General features: G+C 35.5%; 3 protein-coding genes, 1 long non-coding RNA gene and 1 pseudogene across 8 annotated transcripts; 2 read left to right on the plus strand and 3 right to left on the minus strand.

Annotated features, from left to right (window-relative positions):
- Nucleotides 1-85: 85 nt before the first annotated feature.
- Ago2 (Argonaute 2) lies at nucleotides 86-10,780 on the minus strand. Of its 3 annotated transcripts, none has more exons than XM_071705250.1 (17): nucleotides 10,623-10,780; nucleotides 10,380-10,541; nucleotides 6,863-8,341; nucleotides 6,618-6,709; nucleotides 6,065-6,463; nucleotides 5,613-5,807; nucleotides 4,980-5,100; nucleotides 4,455-4,825; nucleotides 4,269-4,385; nucleotides 3,922-4,198; nucleotides 3,532-3,687; nucleotides 3,290-3,455; nucleotides 3,099-3,195; nucleotides 2,623-2,786; nucleotides 2,120-2,396; nucleotides 1,654-1,838; nucleotides 86-1,578 (listed from the first exon to the last, which is right to left on the minus strand). In XM_071705250.1, the coding sequence occupies exons 2-17, from the start codon at nucleotides 10,390-10,392 to the stop codon at nucleotides 1,491-1,493; spliced, it is 4,197 nt and encodes a 1,398-aa protein (XP_071561351.1). In that variant the 5' UTR covers nucleotides 10,393-10,541; nucleotides 10,623-10,780; the 3' UTR covers nucleotides 86-1,490. The 3 variants fall into 3 exon arrangements, with proteins under 3 accessions (XP_071561351.1, XP_071561353.1, XP_071561352.1); XM_071705252.1 differs by having other exon boundaries at nucleotides 10,380-10,544; nucleotides 10,623-10,777; XM_071705251.1 differs by lacking the exon at nucleotides 10,623-10,780 and having other exon boundaries at nucleotides 10,380-10,616.
- Nucleotides 10,781-11,253: 473 nt separating this feature from the next.
- On the plus strand, nucleotides 11,254-12,411 carry LOC139772123 (uncharacterized). Of its 3 annotated transcripts, XR_011718062.1 has the most exons (5): nucleotides 11,254-11,514; nucleotides 11,710-11,810; nucleotides 11,897-12,083; nucleotides 12,158-12,207; nucleotides 12,272-12,411. It is a non-coding gene; the product is annotated as an uncharacterized lncRNA (long non-coding RNA). The 3 variants fall into 3 exon arrangements; XR_011718061.1 differs by having other exon boundaries at nucleotides 11,897-12,207; XR_011718060.1 differs by having other exon boundaries at nucleotides 11,263-11,514; nucleotides 11,897-12,411.
- Nucleotides 12,412-12,884: 473 nt separating this feature from the next.
- LOC139772013 (putative nuclease HARBI1) lies at nucleotides 12,885-13,978 on the minus strand (annotated as a pseudogene).
- A 788-nt stretch (nucleotides 13,979-14,766) lies between these two features.
- Ceng1a (Centaurin gamma 1A) lies at nucleotides 14,767-18,892 on the plus strand. The gene is made up of 13 exons (XM_071705271.1): nucleotides 14,767-15,222; nucleotides 15,380-15,612; nucleotides 15,707-15,848; nucleotides 15,936-16,067; nucleotides 16,172-16,323; nucleotides 16,394-16,533; nucleotides 16,616-16,811; nucleotides 16,895-16,997; nucleotides 17,097-17,324; nucleotides 17,407-17,524; nucleotides 17,630-17,842; nucleotides 17,927-18,071; nucleotides 18,152-18,892. The coding sequence occupies exons 1-13, from the start codon at nucleotides 15,057-15,059 to the stop codon at nucleotides 18,326-18,328; spliced, it is 2,145 nt and encodes a 714-aa protein (XP_071561372.1). The 5' UTR covers nucleotides 14,767-15,056; the 3' UTR covers nucleotides 18,329-18,892.
- On the minus strand, nucleotides 18,777-21,825 carry LOC139772008 (protein zwilch homolog). The gene is made up of 12 exons (XM_071705274.1): nucleotides 21,620-21,825; nucleotides 21,478-21,544; nucleotides 21,268-21,400; nucleotides 20,912-21,146; nucleotides 20,683-20,835; nucleotides 20,457-20,609; nucleotides 20,177-20,375; nucleotides 20,018-20,097; nucleotides 19,687-19,925; nucleotides 19,372-19,599; nucleotides 19,136-19,248; nucleotides 18,777-19,046 (listed from the first exon to the last, which is right to left on the minus strand). The coding sequence occupies exons 1-12, from the start codon at nucleotides 21,737-21,739 to the stop codon at nucleotides 18,970-18,972; spliced, it is 1,797 nt and encodes a 598-aa protein (XP_071561375.1). The 5' UTR covers nucleotides 21,740-21,825; the 3' UTR covers nucleotides 18,777-18,969.
- Between the last annotated feature and the right edge of the window lie 391 nt (nucleotides 21,826-22,216).

A 22,216-nucleotide genomic window follows, 5' to 3' on the forward strand; every position in this document is an offset into this window, starting at 1 on the left:
TCAATGGAGTATAAGACACTCCTTGCGTATATCAACAATCTTTCTGTAGCCTTCAAACTATTATAAAATGTATCAACAAAGTATCTTTCGTATAAACGCCATTTATTTGTTCCTTTTTTAACGAGTACATGATCTTAAATGCTTAAATGTAATTCCTTATATATAAATTTTATATTCTCAAACGTGAAAATACAGATAATAAAAGTTGGATATAGTACTACAACGTCAGCATATTGCATGTGCAATAACTATCGTCTAGACATTTGAATAACTTTCTATTAAAAATTACAATTAGTAAACCTTGTTCACAAGGCTATTTAGTTCATATGTGGATGTAAAGACACGAAGCGCACATATGACTATACATTTCATCATATAGTCATAGGCCCACATTCTAAACCGTCTTTTATCGATAAAAGCACGCTTTTATTTCTGAGATGTTATAGTTCATGTTACATATACTATGACATTTCAGAAATAAAAGCGCGCTTTTGTCAATAAAAGAGAGTTGAGAATATGGTCCATTACCATCTTTTTCTAGTCTTTCTAATAACAAATAGTTAACATGAGTAGATACGTATTTTTCAACGTTATAGTACTATACATAAAAATGCATACATCTGCATGGACCTATAAGTCATATATATTATTATATATAATATAATTGTTATTCACAATTATAAAGTCACAACAAAAAGAAAAATGATTAAAGAAATTATGTATAACATATAAGATATCTGAATAATCACATAATGCGATGCCAATTCTGTTATTCAGTTAACAATAAAAAACAATTTATTTAATTATAAAAGTAAAATATTTATAATTTGTTATAACTATAGTATGTAATATATATATATATATACCCAGATAGCCAAGCACATTCCTTGGCATAAAAAGGAAATAGTGTTTGGCATAAGTTTCCCTTCAGTTGTCATCATATTGCTGTCACCGGACAACAGTAATTTCGTTTAGAGCAACTTAAAAGCATTATGCAGACAACGATTACCTTACGCAAACAAGCGGAAAGCTCGTAGCATACTTATTGCCATAAAAGTTGCCACAATCTGTTGGCAACCGTTTTGGTGGCAATAAAAATCGGCAATCCAATAGGCAAAATCGGAAGCCGCTTTCCTCAATATTGAAGGCAACTTAGCAGAGCAGTTTTAAGCAAATTGACAGCAACCTGCGGGCAACTTGCTATCTGGGAAGACAAAGTTAATGGTATTGTTTCGATAATCTTTTTTTCTTTTTGTTGCGTCATATTTGTGATCATCATACGATTGAGATATAATACATAAAAACAAAAGAGAAAAACTGTGTGTGTGTGTGAATTACCACTAATTAATTGCAGGAACAATACTTAACACATTAATGAATAATCTATTTATAATTATTGAAGGGGATTCGAAGATCGGTTTGGACATCGGTTGGACATTATGTCTCAATTACAAAGCGATCCTCGGAAATCCTTGAAATCATGAATATCCTTAAACAAAAAACATTGGTGAATCTCCCATTCTTATTATAAAGTTTCTCTGTTCCCTTTCCAAGTCACTCAACCTAAAGTCTTTGTTCCTGATAAATGGAAATAATATGTTACAGATCATGATAATAATCAATACCCGATTCATAGCGTAATAGATTGCTTACCCTTGTATCAAGGCTCTTCCACGATAAGCTGCTAAATGAGCATAATAGGTAGGCGCCGGATAGCTTACCGCTCTTGCACAGCGGGCATATATATGACAAAGATAATATGTCAACTCTTCAATCTGATCTTCGGTAAAGTTGGATTCGTTGTAGATGCATCTGTATTTTGTAGGCCTCGCTGTACCCTACATTTATAATCATAATCATCAACACTATACATCAAATAAATTTCATTTAATTGAAAAAATATTTATAGTTTATAAATTTAATTATTAATATAATTTAATATGCTTCTTAAAGTAAATTATTGTAATTATTACAAATTAACTATTGCTATAATTATTGATCGCTATTACTATTGCGAAAATTTTGTCATTGATATATTTATTGTTTTTTAACAACAAAACATTTTTAGTTATATAACAAATATTTTTATTTAAAAAATTAACCTATCGTATCGACCTACCTGAATACTCGCATGTGATACAAGATAAAAATCAATGTGCTCTGGATGGGTAATAGTCGTGTCGACAATTGTACCAGCTTTCACGTTATAATTTCTTGTGTCCTCGGTGTCACTTATATTGGTGGATTTAGGGAAGAGACGCACGTGGTGTCTCTTCTGAACGACCAAGCAATTAACTTCAATATTAGCGCCGCGAGTAAATTTAGTAACCGCTTTTTTGATAGCGCTTATTTCGTAATACATAACTTGTGGAAGTTGCCCCTCGCTGACTCCGTCTCTGAAAATTAATATAAATATGGAATTAATGCGTTAAAATATAAGTATGTATATAAGATATATTTGTAGAGATTAAAAAGAAAAGAAATTCAGATTTTACTCGTTTACATATATATAGGTTTCTTATTTATTTTACATTTTACATTTAAAATTGAGTTTTCCTTTATGTATCTATAAAAACATTATTTTTAATAGGTTACATAACATTGAGTATCGTCAATACATACCGATAATAAACGATTCTCTTTGGACAACATTTTGTTTCCTGGTGATAGACTCTAAGTTGCGTTAGTATTATTTCTTCAAGATCTAAAATCATTTCTTCTTTGGGTTGTTGAAGTCTAAGTGCAACATTATATCGGAAAGCTGATTTATCTCTACTCGCAGCAACCTGAGTTAATAAAATTTCTTATTAATTTATTAATATATATGTACACATAATATATATATATATATATATATATATATGGAGGGGTTAAAGCCATAGTGGTGTAAGTCAATTTTTTGACAACTTTTTTTTTCTTCTTTTTTCAACATATCTGCATGTGTAGACTGCATCTATGAACTTAACTCGATAGGTTAAAAAAAGTGACTTACACCACTATGGCTTTAACCCCTCCATATATATATATATATATATATATATATATATATATATATATATTCACATAAAAGACAAGCTATGTTTAATAATTATACAAACCGCTGCTATAGATGGTGAATCTTTAGAATCGGGAGACGGATGAGTCACGTCGGCGCCAACAAGCATACAAGGATATTTTTCGTTCAGACATGCTGGCCTAAAAGAGAAAATTAAAAAAAAGAGGAAAACAGTTTTACTCGAGGTTACAGGTATCTTCTTAAAATGTTAAGGTACAAGTATTATTCACTTACATTCTATCAAATATGTGATTAACGCCATTTAATTTTGAGTTTATTTTTAGCAGAATATTTCTCACTGTCGCTACTTGTTTGTACTGATCAAGTTTCTTCAAAGTTTGAAGTTTCATACATTGTGTTAAAACACCAATGTCCATTTCAGTAATCTTTTTTACTTTACCTAAGACAATGATAAATAACACCAGACCGATTTATATTCAGAATAAGAAATATAATAAAAAGAATCATGTACTCACCATACATTACGTCTGTACGATTAGGTATGATAACTATTATTAATTTTAACTTCTTATTGTCAATGAAGAATCGTGTAATTTTATCTAATTCGTTTAATCTAAAAGAAGATCCATCAAATGCACGAGGCTGCTCAATTATCATACCAACTTCCTTTGCTAAAAAAAAAAAAAAAAAAACGATTTAATGTAACATAAAATATAATATATGAATATAATCTATGTATAGTATGATTCAAAATTACAATTCGTCGAAAATCTAAATTTACAATTGCAAACTATGCACCATGATAAATCTCTTTTTGAATAAACAATTAACAAATGCACTATACTTTTTAGAAGTCCTCGACGGAATACATTTTTATCTAGTTTTCATTTTTTTAAATACTTTACCAGTAGTTTGCAACATTGTCGCGAATTCTTGCATAGCATGCTGCAGGTTCGACATTCCAGACATATTGACAATAGTCCACGTTGATTTCTCCAAATGTTTGGCTTCGTTAAATGGTTGAATATTCCATGTCCCTCGTCTTACTTGTGCCTTTCCTCTGGCATATCTCAATTCTGGAGCAGGTAAAACTCTGGCCTGTACGTCTTCCATTTCTGGGCGGACAGATAGATGAAACTCTCGTAACATGACGGGACTTTTGTTAACTTGGATTGTGTTGAACTACAAATATATAATATATTAAATAATGATAAAATACATGTTCAATATACGAATGTAAAATGTTTTTTACCGCTTCCTCTATTCTTTTTTTACGGGTAAACGCATCAGTTGCTGCTTTTTTGATCATGTTTGTAGTTTGCTCTTCGTCCAGCTTTCTAATAGGCTGATTCGGCATAATAGTGCATAACTGTAAATAAGAAAATTTTTCATTTATCTTATGCTATCACTTGTAGCAAATATAAAACAGTTTACGCACTTCGATAGGCAGCAAAATTTCACTTCCGTCAGACTTCGTGCTCACATGAAGAGTAGGCAAATCAGGCCTTCGTATATTATATTTCTTGGACTCCCAAAAGTATTTTTTTATTGTTGTTGTTTTTGATATCGTTCCATCTGATGACTCCTGTTGGAATTCTGAATTACAATCGTTATGGCTCAATTTAATTATGCGATGCGTCCGCCTCGATACGTTGGGTATTTCATAAGTCACTTTTAAGCCTCTCAAAAAACTTTGTATCTTAGATTCACGCGTGACATCATTGTAAGTAATGTTGTTTTCTCTGACCCTTAAAACTTCAGCTATATAGTCAAGTACTCTCTGCTTCATGGTAAATCCTTTATGAGAAACTAAATAAAATACAAGAGATATTACAAAGAGATTATAGATAAGGATATTTATTGTAGTTTTCGGTTTAAGCCATTACAAAAGCTTTAAAAATATTGCTTATACATTTGTTTGTAGTTCAAATAATAAATGTATTAATCAACGTGAATACTTTACCATCTACATTTAGATACGGACTCCAGCCAAGTACCCCAGACATAAATCCACCGCGACCTAGAGCTAAGCCACCACCTAATGGTTCATTCTCATTTATATCCCAGTAGAGTGACTTTCCGATCTATAATAAAATACATTTTAAATTATGCATCATGTAAATTTGTTTATTTCAATCAATTTCCTTCAATTACAACCCATATCTAAAATTTATTATAAAGTATAAATATAAGTATATATTTATTGAAAAAACAGATTCAAGTTCAAACAATAATATGCAAAAACATTTTTTTAACAAGCGATTCATTTTCCAAAAATCGATGTTATTTATAATTGTACAAAAATTAGTACTAAAAAAGACTATGAGTGGCGATCGCGGCGCAGAGATATGCGTTACTCTTAAGAGCCGAAGATCAGAGTTCAAATCTGACCGTTTTTATTCGATCGCCACTTCTCGGACCCACCAAGAGTATCTTGCCATGAATACCCCTCTACAGAAAGCCGTTCAGAATTGGCGTTAAAGTGCAGGTCTCATACATCTCATCAACAGATATATGCAGAAAGAATCACGACGCTTGAAATCGAGCAATATAACTAAGGAGAAGTTTGTTAAAAAAAATACTGTTAATTACTTACGGTAGTAAACCGTGATTCGGGTGCATGACGCATAATTATATCTAAAACTTGTACGGAAGTTTGATCTCTCTCTTCCAGACGACCAGGTCTCAAATTTTTTATCCAGCTAAGGTCAACATTAGCCACTTTCTTTATAACAATTTGATATCGGTTCTTTCGTCCCTCTGGATTTTGGTGCTCAAAAACATCCGCCATCTATAAAAAATAATAAAAAATATAAAAAAATGTGAAAAATTATTCTTTATAGTTTCTGTTTATCTCTTTAATTAGATTTCTAATTAAATCATTTAGGTCTACTTGACACATCTTCATTTTTAAGATACAATAACTGTGTAATCATTAGTTTTGATTATTAGTAGATTTAATTAGAAATTACCTTTTGATCAAGCAATATTATAAAACTTATTTCAAATGTGATAAATTATATTACATTCAACGCATGTATTACTTACATCATCGATAGGAAGATCATTGGCGCTATACGCATTTTTCTTCCCATCATATGCCGGAAATCTATTCTTAAAATGTTTAGTTCTAAATTGTTCAAAAACACTCCGACATAAAGGTTTCGGAAGATTAAGTTCCTTTTTATTAGCTTTCTTTTTGTCCTCTTTCTCTTTGTAAGGCTTAATATCAATATCATAATGCACTGCGTTGGTTACAAACTTATCGTCGAATATAATCTTGAACATATTTGTCCATACTCTAACTGGCACCCCTACTGATCCACCTTTCGCAGGATTTGTTCTCTTTGGTATCATGTTATAATATGACGTCAATTGAGCAGATGTCATTTTTGACTTTTCAGTCATTTGTGAGTGGAATGGATCTGTCATACCAAGATCAGATACCTAAAATAAAAATAAAACATTTAAAAACTGAATTAATTGAAAATGCGATATCTAATACATCCGTTTATGATGGATATTATTAAACACGCATATATATAAAATATATTTAAAAAATAATATAGTATATATTATATACATATATATATGATCGTACATCAAGAGATCTACTTGTTGATGGTTGCTGTTGGTGTATACCACTACCACCTGTCGGTACTTGTCGATGATCACCGGCACCACGAATATCAACTATAAAAAATGAAAATAATGCATAATACATACGTTATGCATACACATGTCTATATACATATGTCTATATGTATTTAATATTCTACTTTAATGAAAAAATTTAAAACATGTTGAACATTCTAGTATTAATGTTTCAATTACTGATATTATTACTTGAAGCTTTTTGCTGACGTTGTGCTCCTTGTTGCTGCTGTGATGGTTGGCTTTGAGATACTTGGTGTCGCGGACTCCATGCTGCTTGTGGTACTTGCTGTGGCTGTTGCGGCAATTGTCCTTGAGGTACTTGTTGTCGCGAACCCCATGCTGTTTGTGGTACTTGCTGTGGCTGTTGCGGTGATTGACTTTGAGATGCTTGTTGTCGCGGACCCCATGCTGTTTGTGGTTGCTGTTGCGGTGGTTGGCTTTGGGGTACTTGTTGTCGCTGAGCCCATGCTGTTTGCGGTACTTGCTGTGGCTGTTGAAAACCCTGTGCTCCTTGTTGCTGCTGTTGCGGTAGTTGGCTTTGGGGTACTTGTTGTCGCTGAGCCCATGCTGTTTGCGGTACTTGCTGTAGCTGTTGAAAACCCTGTGCTCCTTGCTGCTGCTGTTGCGGTAGTTGGCTTTGGGGTACTTGTTGTCGCGGAGCCCATGCTGTTTGCGGTACTTGCTGTGGCTGTTGAATACCCTGTGCTCCTTGCTGCTGCTGTTGCGGTAGTTGGCTTTGGGGTACTTGTTGTCGCGGAGCCCATGCTGTTTGCTGTACTTGCTGTGGCTGTTGAATACCCTGTGCTCCTTGCTGCTGCTGTTGCGGTAGTTGGCTTTGGGGTACTTGTTGTCGCGGAGCCCATGCTGTTTGCGGTACTTGCTGTGGCTGTTGAAAACCCTGTGCTCCTTGCTGCTGCTGTTGCGGTAGTTGGCTTTGGGGTACTTGTTGTCGCGGAGCCCATGCTGTTTGCGGTACTTGCTGTGGCTGTTGAAAACCCTGTGCTCCTTGCTGCTGCTGTTGCGGTAGTTGGCTTTGGGGTACTTGTTGTCGCTGAGCCCATGCTGTTTGCGGTACTTGCTGTGACTGTTGAAAACCCTGTGCTCCTTGCTGCTGCTGTTGCGGTAGTTGGCTTTGGGGTACTTGTTGTCGCGGAGCCCATGCTGTTTGCGGTACTTGCTGTGGCTGTTGAATACCCTGTGCTCCTTGCTGCTGCTGTTGCGGTAGTTGGCTTTGGGGTACTTGTTGTCGCGGAGCCCATGCTGTTTGCGGTACTTGCTGTGGCTGTTGAATACCCTGTGCTCCTTGCTGCTGCTGTTGCGGTAGTTGACTTTGGGGTACTTGTTGTCGCGGAGCCCGTGCTGTTTGCGGTACTTGTGCTTGCTGTGGCTGTTGCCATGGAATCTGTGCTGTTTGTTGCTGTACTTGGGGTACTTGATGTGACGTTTGAGGTGCTTTCTGGCGTGAAGCCCATGCTCCTTGTAGTTGCGGCTGCTGCTGTTGTTGTGGTGGGCTTTGCTGCTTTTGTAGACCTTTAGCTGAAGTTTCTTTTTTCTCCTGTTTTTGTTCCTCCTCTTCTTGCCTCTGTTGCAAGGCCTGTTGTTCGCTAGAATCATCTTGTGAGGTTGATGCAGCAGCTGCTGCTGCTGCTGCCTGCTTCTTCTTCTTTCCTATAATTTATATACACACACATCTATATATATATATATATATATATATATATATATATATTATTCTTTATTAAACACATCTTTCTCAAAGATCATGTACAATTCAAGTTTTAAGATTACACTTGAACCTCTCAGTTAATTCAATTATGAAAATGTTAATTAAATGCTTTAAATATATAAATAATAATAAAATTAATCAGTTCTTTGTACCCGAATCACATTACACTTTCTACATTTAAAGTAAAATAAGTATATTGAACATTAGGGGAAAAAAGTAAAGCTAAAATATACAAACAGTTTCGCAAAAAAGAATCTAATGTCATCTTGATCCCACAAACGCGAGTGTATACAGCGAGTGTATGTATGTATGTATGTATGTAATGATTTATTGCGTATCCCCGTAGGGTTTACAATCTAGAGTGTAGGGTACAGCGAGGCCTACAAAATACAGATGCATCTCCAACGAATCCAATTTTACCGAAGATCAGCTTGAAGAGTTGACATATTATCTTTATCATATATATGCCCGCTGTGCAAGAGCGGTAAGCTATCCGGCGCCTACCTATTATGCTCATTTAGCAGCTTATCGTGGACGGGTTTTGATACAAGCGATACGAGAAAAAAAGTAAGCAATCTATTATTATATATTGATTATATATGATCCTGACCTGTATGTAATATATTATTTTCGTTTACCAGGAACAGAGACTTTAACCAGGAACAGTGACATTTTAAATTTATCAAAACTCCCAAGCTCCCCAAGCTTGACGACCAATTTCAAATTTAATGTCTCCTCCGAAAGATAGCCCAGTTTCTCCGCACGAGCCCCACTCGTGCGGGGGGTGCAGTTTGGAATATAAAAATTCCTGTGATCAGGTGGACTCGAACCCGGTTCCTCGGAGTTACGAGTCTGGCGCTTTACCACAAGACCACACTGCCACCCTGCATGTCTTTCTCAAAGATCATGTACAATTCAAGTTTTAAGATTACTGCACTTGAACCTCTCAGTTAATTCAATTATGAAAAGATTAAATGCTTTAAATATAAATATAATAATAAAATAAATCAGTTCTTTGTACCCGAATCACATTACACTTTCTACATTTAAAGTAAAATAAATACTTATTTTTATATTAATTTTATATTTATATATATATTAAACATTAGAGAAAAAAAGTAAAGCTAAAATATACAGTTTAGCAAAAAAGAATCTGATGTCATCTTGATCCCACTTGATACCACAAACGCGAGTGTATACAGCGAGTGTAAATACGTAATGTTTTCGATATAGCCCATTTGTGTCACAACCTTGAAATGTCATGACTTTATTATCGGGATTTTGAAATATGGAAATTCAATCTCAGACTTAACATACCGTTAAAATATACATACATCGAATACTTCTTTCATTTGACTTATTTCTATTACTACGTTTACGCGAGCGTTACTTCTGTAGTAACTTACGATAATTCCTTCGCGTAAACGGGATTTTGTAGTAACTTGCGATAATTTACTCCGCGTAAACGAGTGATATATCGTAAGTTACTACAGAAGTAACGCTCGCGTACACGTAGTATATGTATCCCAGCCCATTCCAGCCCTTTTTCTAAATACGAGCAAATAATTCGGGTAATGGATTTAAATTATGATCATGGAAATGATCAATTACTGAATGATGCAATTACCGGGGAAAATAAAGAAAGCGGTCTCCGAAAGGATCGCACGTAACAAAATCGGCACGCGTACCTTTCTTTGTCATCCTGCCTTAAATCGATATCATCATCGTAACTTCGGAATATGAAAATTCAGACTCAAACTGCCTGTTCTTAGAACCATATGGACTACTTTATTATTTGACTTATATTTATATATATTGCGGTCCATTTTCTAAATACGAGCAAATAATTCGGGTGATGGATCAAATTACCATGCACACACATACACACGCATCACGGAAATTATCAATTAATATTGAGTGGAACGATTTACAGGGCAAGCCGTTTCCGGAGCAATCGTGCGTAACGAGCAGCACACGTACCTTTCTTCGTCATCCTGTCTTAATGCGGTATCAGAAGCTCCCAAAACGTATTGTGCGGCGTAAATTCACTTGCTGACGCTGCTAGACCGAAGAATATGCACCTTCTTCTTCTTATTTTATAGCCTTCAAGCAATAAACTGCTCCAAAGATGGCCAGGACGACCTACTTGTCGTAGAGGAATATGGAGAATAGTCAACGATAGTGATGCCTACTGCGCCGTTACCTAAACCCGACGTCTCGTACCTTGTACCTCGTACTGCCGCGGACTTCTCCAGTTTAATGGCACCTGTCTGACCTGTTTCTCTTCAGTGGAAAATTACTGGCAATTGGGCAATACCGCCTCAAACGAAAGTTACTCCTCGAATGACCTCGAAATTCTCGTGGCACGCACCTACATACATAAATACACAAGAGAATAAACAAGAATAAGGCTGAGTTTCCACTGAGCGCGTCACGCATCGCGTCATTCGTCGCAACCAATCAAAACATCTTATTTTATTACATTATTTGTGACGGGATGTGTTGATTGGTTAACTTGTGATGACGCGACGCGTGACGCGCTCAGTGGAAAGGAATTCCCTGGAGTTTGCAAAAGATACATAAAACATTTGATTCGTGATTGGAGGGGAATAACTGACGTGTCATGACACTCAAGGCCGTGGCACATAGAAAAACAGCAGTAAAACTTCAAGCAGTGAGGAAATCAACGGTGTGGATTCGCTACCGCTTAGGGCCGTGCCTCAAGTTCTTGACTGTGATTGGCTGATTTGCTTACTGCTTAAGGGCTCAGTCACAATGAGAAAAATAAGGAATAAGGAATAAGGGAATGTCGCATCTCACTTCGGTACATGTACATTAAAGTGAGATGCAACATGCCTTATTCCTTATTCCTTTATCTTATTCCTTATTTTTCTCATTGTGACTAAGCCTTAAGTTTTTCTGGGTGTTTACGATAACTAATCGGATCTCTGATCGGACTGAGCAGTGGCACTCAACCGCTAGACTTTCTAAATTTCCCTAGACTAATCCGGATCAATGATCCCTGTCTCACAGCACTGATCCACTGATCCCATGGTGGAAGAAAGCTTGACGGAGAAAGAAGACATTATAATTTTATTGAAAGGTAATCTCTCAGGTAATCCTCTTTATTTGTCATAAATAATTGTACGAAATATAAAATAAAGTTAGTAATAGTAATTTTAAATGTATTTATTTTAATATTTTTTGTCTAAACATTGGATTCCTTTTCATAAAATTAATCTATTCCAAAGTTTGAGGTTATATTGGAAAAGCGTAAAATTAACAAAAAAAACATTTTATTAATTATTAGATAGATAAAAACTGATGATTGATGATTGATGACTGATGATTGATCGATGGCTGGACATCGCCTATAACGCATGAAGGTAGTTCGGAAGACACTATACTGTAGTAAGTTATAAATGTAGATAAAAATATGCAATCTGTAATTATTCATGTTACAATATGAAAATAAGAATTTATTTATATCTTTGCAGAAAATATTGAATATATCCGTCGTGCGCAGACACTCGGCGACGGTGTACAAACGAGTGCGGAGCTGATCTGCGCGGTTTGCGACAAGACTGACAAGCTGTCGAGGTGCTCGCGTTGCTAAGTCGTCTTCTACTGCACCAAGGAGCACCAGAAACGCGACGGGAAACGCGTCTAATTCTAAAGAAATATGTGATTATATTAAGTAAATAAGCCATTGGTACTATCTGAATAAATATTGTCTTGGATCTAATTTTTTTTTCCAGTGTATACTTCAATGATAAAATCATCAATAATATAAGTCTCAATGAATTAGGTATGTAAAAGTGAAAAATATACTATTATAAATGTTTATGTTTATTAAATATTATTTATTGCAGACTGGTGCAATTTGTTTTACGTTGTGATTAAACCAAAGATATGTTAATTTACATACATTTTCAATTGCTATATTGTATTTCATACATTATACATAAATATGTATCTTTTTGTTTAATATAATAAAAATTATGAATACATACATTGTTTGATTTGTATTTATGTATTTTCTAACAAACTGATAGAATTGCTAGCAACATATTCTACCGGATTCGAGTTAGCGGATTTAGTTTCTAAATTATAAAAATCGATATTTGCTGATTTTTTCTTACTAGTTAAAATTTAAAAAATTTTAAGTCTGTATAAAAAAATTACATATTTTAACACTGTGGAAATATTATAATTATATAAACAATGATCTTTTTACAGTAAATAACGGAGATTATAACAATATATTAATACTATTATAATTCAAGATTTATAGTTGAATATCAAAACACATTAGTAATGACGTAAACCATACAAAGTATAGTAATTTGAAAAATTGATTGGACATTAATAATAAAGTACATGTTATTTAATCAATAGATAAACATATATTTAAAGAGTAGTAATATATTATTACACGTATATGTAAACAGTTTTCTTTTATATACATCTTATATAAAAACACAATAGGTTTTAAACATTTTTATTTACATATACATATAATGCATTTTATTACATTTTTTTATAATTCATAGAGAATAAATGTTATGAAAATCTATAAAAATGATTTTTTATAGTAGACAATTCATATCTTACACTTTTAATTTTATAATAAACAAGAAAGTAGTTCTGAATAAAAGATATATCGTGATCTGTTATACAATATAAAATAATTTCAAAAATAATCGTTAGTTTTTATATATAAAAAAGATTTGTTTTTTGTATGTGTGTGTATGAAATAATAATTATAATTAAAATAATAACTGTGCAATAATGTCTCTTTTTTCATCAGCATTTACTGCATAAATCTGATTATTGTTATTATTTCTATTTTCTATTTCTAACATATCAAATGGTTCATCCTCATTATCGATGCAAATATTGTGCAAGATGCAACATGCAAGTATAACTAGTGGTATCATTTCTGTGTTGTACATATATACATATTTTAGTTTTCTAAATCGTCCTTTCAGCATTCCAAATGCTCTTTCAATTATAACACGAGTTTTCGATAATTTTGTATTATAATTATGTTGCATATTGTTTAAGTGACCATTATCACGGTATGGAGTGAGCATATAATATGATAATGGGTACGCAGAATCAGCTAAAAGATGACTATGTTGTGGAAAATATCTATCTCTATCATGATCTATCGGTATTTTTAATATCACTTAGCCGCCAAACTCGGGCATCGTGAACACTGCCACAAATTCCCGTAAAAACGTCAGTAAATTTCATTTTATGATTACAAATACCTTGCAGTAATATAGAATGGAATCCTTTCCTATTTATGTAACTGTTTGGATATTCAGTAGGAGCACTAATAGGAATGTGGCAGCCATCAATGACGCCTACCACACATGCAAATTACTAATAGCAACAAATTCTTGTTGTATGTTCATTAATTCATGAACTTCTGGCCATTTAATATAATTTTGAACATATTGCTCTAGCGTGTAAGCCACATTAAAAACACATCTCCATATAGTATCTTTAGACACTCCAAATTTAGACTTAGCAACGCGAGCACCTCGACAGCTTGTCAGTCTTGTCGCAAATCACGCAGATCAGCTCCGCACTCGGTTGTACACCGTCGCCGAGTGTCTGCGCACGACGGATATATTCAATATTTTCTGCAAAGATATAAATAAATTCTTATTTTCATATTGTAACATGAATAATTACAGATTGCATATTTTTATCTACATTTATAACTTACTACAGTATAGTGTCTTCCGAACTACCTTCATGCGTTATAGGCGATGTCCAGCCATCGATCAATCATCAGTCATCAATCATCAATCATCAGTTTTTATCTATCTAATAATTAATAAAATGTTTTTTTTTTATTAATTTTACGCTTTTCCAATATAACCTCAAACTTTGGAATAGATTAATTTTATGAAAAGGAATCCAATGTTTAGACAAAAAATATTAAAATAAATACATTTAAAATTACTATTACTAACTTTATTTTATATTTCGTACAATTATTTATGACAAATAAAGAGGATTACCTGAGAGATTACCTTTCAATAAAATTATAATGTCTTCTTTCTCCGTCAAGCTTTCTTCCACCATGGGATCAGTGGATCAGTGCTGTGAGACAGGGATCATTGATCCGGATTAGTCTAGGGAAATTTAGAAAGTCTAGCGGTTGAGTGCCACTGCTCAGTCCGATCAGAGATCCGATTAGTTATCGTAAACACCCAGTGTGCCACGGCTGGCCACGGCCTTCATGGCTTATGCGCACGGGAGACAAAAAATAACTATCCAACTTATTGCACTAGGGTGCACCCAGTTTCAACAAGTTCTTCGAAAAAGAACAGACGGTACGGACGGAAGAAGTCGGCCATATTGTTGAGATCCATTGAGTTCGTACGCAACAGCTTCCATGAGAACCGTGCGTTTCCCTTCGCGATCGCGAATGTGTCGCATAACCAACGTCGCCTATCCCGACCGATAATGTTTATAAATACTGGGATTTGACATATGTTACATGTGCCAGCGGTAACTCTGAAGGAGTCTCGCGCGAGAACCCGTCCTGTCCCCGGTGATGCGACGCACTTCGGAGCTATGTCGTTAATGTGATAGATCGTCGCCAAAGAGAATCGGACGTCGAAAGAGAAAATAAAAATGACAACTGGCCAAAGTGGGCACGATCATTCTCTCGCTATCAGACAGGAAATACAACGTTTCGAGAGCGTTCACCCGTCGATATACGCCATTTACGACCTGATAGAGCTCGTGCCCGACGCGCACATCGCCAAGCAAATTCGCGAGCATGTTGTCGCGATAGAGGGTATATATACCTTAGAATTTTATATTTCTACCATATTTCTCAGTGGAGGATTTTTGCATTATTTACGTATAATAATAACAATAGTACATCTTGTATGATTAAATATCATATGTTATAAGATTGCGTTGTACATAATAGTGTAAATTTGCGTTTTTAGATTCCTTTGTTAATAGCCATGAATGGACCCTGGCGAGAGATGTCCCTGAATTGCACCTGGGGATCATTGGTTCCTCAGACTCGGGCAAGTCCGCTCTCGTTCACAGGTACCTCACTGGTTCCTTCATGCATGAGGAATCGCCGGAAGGTGGCCGCTTTAAAAAGGAAATATTCATAAATGATCAGAGTTACCTTCTCCTGATCAGAGACGAGGGTGGTGTGCCAGAGGCTCAAGTATGTATAACATACAGATCACTTTGTTTCACATGTTGTGTCATTTTCCTAATGCTTGCTCGTCATATTAAATGATAATGAATGTCTGTTTTAGTTTTCTGCTTGGATAGATGCTTTATTACTTGTATTCAGCTTAGAAAATGAAGAGAGTTTCTCTATAGTTTGCAGTTTTTACAATAGAATGTGTTCGTTCCGAAATATGTCAGAAGTACCAAAAATACTTGTAGGTGTACAAGGTATGTATATCGCTGGCACTTTGTCGACATCTCTTTTGTTGGCTGTTCCTTACGTTTATTTTTCTGAATGCTTCATTAATTTCGTAGATTCAATTAACGACAGCAATCCTCGTGTCATAAAAGACGTCAGACCACGGAAACTGGCTTGTGATTTAAAATGCCCTTATTACGAAACATGTGCTATTTATGGTTTAAATGTTGAGAGAGTATTTCAAGATGGTAAGGGTGTTTTTTAAATAAATGGATATGTGTTACAAGTTGGAACATGAATATGTTTCTTTAAACTAGCTGTAATATATGTACTAACGATAGAACAATTTCAGTGTGTCAAAAAATTATACAAAATGTATCAAAAAATTTTTCATGCGACGTGTGCCAACGTGCTACGGAGAATGACGTTAAATTTGCGGTCCCTGCTATTACTAAAAACGTTCAACTTCACAACAAGGATACGGAGACCACGAATTCGTTGAAAGTAAACGTCAGCTTGAACGAATCGTCAAAGATATATCATGCAAGTTTATTAAAATATAATCTCTCGACAGGTTTCAGAAAAGGACGAGGATTGTCGATCAATTCATAATAGTTCTATGACAAACGATTCGTCGTTGCTGAACGATAACTTTCATAACGTACAGAATCAACATGGAGAATTACGTTCAATCTTAACACCAACGACTATCAGGTATGAATATAGTGTATATATATATTTTTTTTGTAATGCTTTCTAAATTTTTACATTGATACTATTGTAATATTTTTCTCAGGAAGTTTAGAAGAAAATCGAATATATTTACGCCTTCTAAAAAGGAGAAATATATGGGCGAAATGGGTGTCGGTAGAGAAATACCAGTGAAACAAGGTTATCTGTTTAAACGAAGCAGCAAATCGTTGAAAGAATGGAAGAAGAAATACGTCACGTTATTAGAGGATGGCCGTTTAACGTATCATTCGAGCTTGCACGTAATTATCAGTTGTATAGTAGCTGTCTACTTTATCGCTTTGCTGATTTATGCGATATATTTACTACAAAAAGGCATTTTCAGGATTACATGAACGATACTAATGGCAAAGAAATACTTTTGCAATACGTTACTGTTAAGGTACCTGGCAAAACGCCAAAAGGCTCTAAATCATATAATGCCCAAGGTATTGCATTTTGCGTTCTATGTATGATTAACCGATTTTAATACACTTTTTTTTATTATTTTTGACATAACATACCCAACATACTCTTTCTTTTTCCAGAAGATAGTTTTGAATTTTCCATCATCTCCTTGGAGAACAAAACTTGGCACTTTGAGGCAAACAATACCGAAGAGAGGGACAGCTGGATTACTGCGATAGAGCAACAAATACTGTCGAGCTTGCAGAATAGCGACGGCGACAAGAAAAATGAAACTGACGCTTTCAAGATGCACTGCATAAAGAACAAAGTTTCGGGGAATGACGCATGCGTCGACTGCGGTGCGCCGAGTGAGTGGATTTTTGTCTTATTAATTACCGCGCGAATAATGACCCGCGTACATCTCTCCATGATTACAAATCTTTGCTTCAGATCCCGATTGGGCCAGTCTTAATCTAGGCGTTTTGGTGTGCATCGAATGCTCCGGTATTCACAGAAACTTAGGTTCGCACATATCTAAGGTACGGTCTTTGGATTTGGATGACTGGTCGTAAGTATGATGCAAAGTTTTACGCGCGTTACTAACACGCTTTCGATTCTACTTGTCCCGTATTGTCGATGTTATTTAATGATGTATCTTTAACGACGATTTTAGCGCAGGTCACCTAAGCGTCATGCTGGCCCTTGGTAACGATATAGCCAACAGCATCTGGGAATATTGTTTAAATGGAAAGCAAAAGCCCGTCTCGGATTCGTCGAGGGAAGAGAAAGAGCAGTGGATCAGATGGAAGTACGAGGATAAACTCTTCCTGCCGCCGATCAACCCGAACATCTCTTTAGGAAAATTGCTCATCGATTCGGTTTGCCGGTAAAGTATCTCGCTTATCTAACCGGACGCAGATTTATCGATTAAGCGTGTGTTCCCGCGATCTTACTATCTCCGAATATACAGGGGAGACATGAGAGCCTTTACGTTATGTTTGGCCCGCTGTAATTACGAGGATATCAATATCTCGGTCAGCACGGAAGATCTGCGAACGCCGTTACATCTGGCCTGCGCGACCGGGAATTTGGCGATGGCGCAACTTTTAATATGGGTGAGCGGTCCTTTTTCATTTATCTAAAACGCATTTTGTCATTGCCCTGCTATAGCGCCATGTCATCGCGAATTTTGCAGCATAAAGCGAATCCACAAAATCTGGATCACGAGGGACGGACATGCATGTCATACGTGCGAGCTTTGGAAAGAACGCTCGATAATTCGTCTGACTCTATGGAAATGCAGAAGCTACTCGAGGTACTGGAGCAGGCCAGTGTCTCCGGGATGGACGACGTAGACACATCTCAGTATTAAAGTTAAACAGAAAAAAAGATATGCCTTAATCACCCTGCCTGCATTTTTCGTAATACGTTGTTGATACTGTGTACTTACTATGAAAAACCAATGCTTTGTTTAGCGACTCACGAGAAAGAAAAGCTTTTAAATGACATTTGTCCTAGATAACCACCGAAGTACATTGAAATTGGATTGTAATAACGTTCAACTACCGTAGTATTAATTATGTATCCTGTAAAAAGTTTTTATCGCGTGTGACGAACTCATTTTAATATCGATTACGAAATTCACCTCGAATTGAACGAGGAATTTTAAATGCAATATACTTTTGTACATTGAGAATAATCCTTTAAAAGAAAAAAAATATATGTACTTCACAGTACGGTAATTTAATAAGATTTGTGTCGATCACGGAGAATGATTATAGCATGCTCGAGTGTATATTGTCAATGACTGAGAGTACAAACACTCATAAATGTAGTTATATTTATACATCTAATACATGTAACTGTATTTGAAGATTTATGAGATTGCTTTTATAACTTTTATTTTATTAATTATTAAACGTTCAATTACATCACGCACCATGTCCCGTTTATTCAAAATTGCACCAATTCTCAAGTTTTAATGCGTTTCTTGAAGTTCAAGAGCGATGTGTTTCATAGCTTCTTACATCTCGCCGATGATGATGTTGCGCTTATACCGTAAACTATTTCCTCTTGTACATCTACATCGTCTGAAGAGAAAGAAAACAGAATAAAATTAGTAGAACTCAATCTTTTTATACGGTACAAATTTCTTATTTTTGTTTCATATTTGCTTTACCAGTAGAATATATATTTGTTGGAAAGATGGGCATTTTATTATAATAGGTGGTAGTCGTTAGCATCGACGCGGCAGAATGAGACGAAACAGAAGCTCTCCATACAGAGGGATTCCTGAAATAAGATAGATACGCAGTGTTTTACATTAATATTTACTACAGTTTTGTATTATTTCACATACAAATAATTTTTTTTTTTAATATATCAATGATACTATCAGGGAAAAATTTTACTTACATCTTGTTCAACTCATTAGCCAACGTGTTGGGTAGCGGCACCGTCAAAGTAAAGATTCGGCTACAAAGCTCAGTATGATGCTGTAAGGGAGACTGTGCAGAAACGAACTCTTTGTAAGCGTAAGCAAACAGGCTTTGCAGGCTCTCAATCGGACATTCCAGATGTCCTTCAATAAGTAGCATGTATTCCAAACAGATGTGAATTTGCGCTAACGTAATCAACTTATTCCTGCAAGTAATTAATGAAGTCGCAATTAACGCCAATTGATCCCGATTCTGTTCAATTTACAGAATGTATCCCGGATTTTGTTATTACCTATAATTCTCTGTGTTGAATATTCCGGAAGATATATCACTTAGTCTCTGCCGAATATCATGTAGATCGACAAATCGCGCTCCTCTCAGAATGTATAAATAATCACGAGTGAGCTTCTCGAATCCCATATCTACGACAAGCTCTAACGGTACACTTCCCACTAATAAATGGGATGTCGTTTCTTGATGATGCAGATTGGAAATACACTTCACAAATCTCGTTGAATTTGTATCGTTAATCTGACAAATGTGCCAAAATGTTTACAAATTCGTCAATCGTTTATAATTATAACTGAGAAGCCGGGCGAAAAAGTGTATATTTCGTTCATTACCTGTGGTATAAACTTATGCTCGAGAATTTCCATCAAAACTATTTCAACGTAGTTTATCATTTGCGGATATGTTGAAGCCTCTTTGTGTGTTGAGAAAAATACACGATTAGTCAACAATATATATATATATAAGCAATACGTTTGATGAATTTCACTCACTTATAAGTATTTCCCACAAGAAGTCAGTAAAATCTCCATCATGTCTCAGAAAAACATTTTGTACACGTTCCTGTAGTTTCGCGTCAATTTCAGCATTCTCCTTGGCGATACGATTGCTTTCCTTAACATTAACAGACTTCCGAAAACTGAAATCTCCGTTCAGTAAAAGAATTAATTTTTCGGTTACGATGTCGTGTTCCTAAAACATTGCCGCATATAATCCAAGATATATAAGATAAATCGAAACGTTTTTAAGGGGGATGTACAGAGATTTATCTACCTCTGAATACGGCGTTGTGAATTTTATCGGGTTCTGCACTCCCATATTTTTCTTGCACTCATCTATCGTTGATAAATATTGGATTAATAAAAATAGCTGGTCTCTCAGTTCCTTTAACGGGCTATCTTTCCATCCGGCATTTATTTGAGCTATCTACAAAAATATTTGTACAGATACGAGAACACATACAATATATATTCTTGTGCACTCTTTCGCGCTTACATACCAAAGTATTTTTCGATGGCCTCGAATCCAAGCTACCTGAATGCATTTCAATGTTAATGCTTCCTTCGAAATCGCTTTTGGCGGTCTTATCCCAATCGATCGTTTCTTGTTTCATTCCAAGCAAGTCAACAGCACTGAACACAGATATTTTAATCTACACATATCGATAAGCAATTAAATCTGCAATGTTAAAATGCTCCAATGTTAAACTCTTGTATATTTATACATACATTATGTTCCTGTGTAAACGGTTGTTTAAGATGTTCCTGTACAATTTTATGACGATCGTTTCTTACTGCGGCCAAACTTGTCGTACCAGTAGAAACAGCTTCCAGCGTGGTGAACCAATCTTGGGAGACGACGGCGCCAATAAGCCTGCTCCGCTTAGGATCTTTTCCATCGCAGAGAGCTAATATTGGCAAAGTATTAGTGTCAAGATGTTCCAAACATGCATTCAGGGCGTTACTAGAAAAAAAATAAGTGTGTGTCTTGTCGAATATTAGAAATATCTTTTATCAATCCTTTTGAATATTATATATTGGATATCAGAGATATCTCTTAATGACCTTATTGACTCTGTACGCACCATGCGTCCGTTCTGCTCAGTGGCAAATACGATTCCTCTTCTTTCCGCCAATTTTGTCTCATTATAATGACGGTGTCGTCGAAATCGCAGTTGTCAAACGAATACTCCAGAGGCGACCCGCTGACGTCATGGCCTAAAGAACATTTCAAACTTGTCTGTATTTCCAGCGGAGTGAAAATAACCTTTAGAGTTAAACACGCGTCTCATTACTCGTCGAGCACTCGTCGAAGCTTCCTTCGTTCTTCTCGTGGTCCGAGGGGTACCGCATGCCAGGAACCTGATGAGGCAGATCGCTCTGTCATATTGTATGCATGGTCGTGGAAGGGAAGCGAGGTTTTATTTCATCACTCACATTTTTATGAAGGACGATGTACGAATTATCCTTGAGGTCCGGAAATAATTCGTCCACATATGACAGCTTAACTTTGCTGGCTCGAACATGCGGCCGCAAGATATCATTCAAATGTTCCATATTTTATCACAACATTCACAACGTATGTACGGTTCGATTTGAATTAAATGGAGATCAAAGATGGCGCATTCACGAAGGCATCGACGAGGTTTTACAAAGAGGCGAAGCGGTAAAAGAAAATTGTCCCGAGTCACACAACCGCCGCTATTTCCGAGTTCTAGAAGCGGTTAAATTTGAATATTATCGATAAGCATTTCTAATCACTTTTTTCCTCCGATTCTTAATTTGAAAAAATAATATTTACAAATGTACATACTTTTGTTCCGATGGCTGAAACATCTTGAAAACTGAACAAAGGGACGAATTCAGTTTAGAGAACTTTTGAAACTAGAAGCTTAGTTTAAGAATTAAGGCCCAGTTTCACAGTGGCCAGTTAGCTTAACTAGTAGTTAATTCTCACTCTCCGTCTCTTTCTAACCTTTGAGGTTAGAAAGAGACAGAGAGTGAGAGTTAACTACTAGTTAAGCTAACTGGCCA

Source organism: Temnothorax nylanderi, unplaced genomic scaffold (genome assembly GCF_030848795.1).
Source record: "Temnothorax nylanderi isolate EJ_2023f unplaced genomic scaffold, tnyl_v1.0 TNYL_tig0046_pilon, whole genome shotgun sequence".
NCBI lineage: Eukaryota > Metazoa > Arthropoda > Insecta > Hymenoptera > Formicidae > Temnothorax > Temnothorax nylanderi.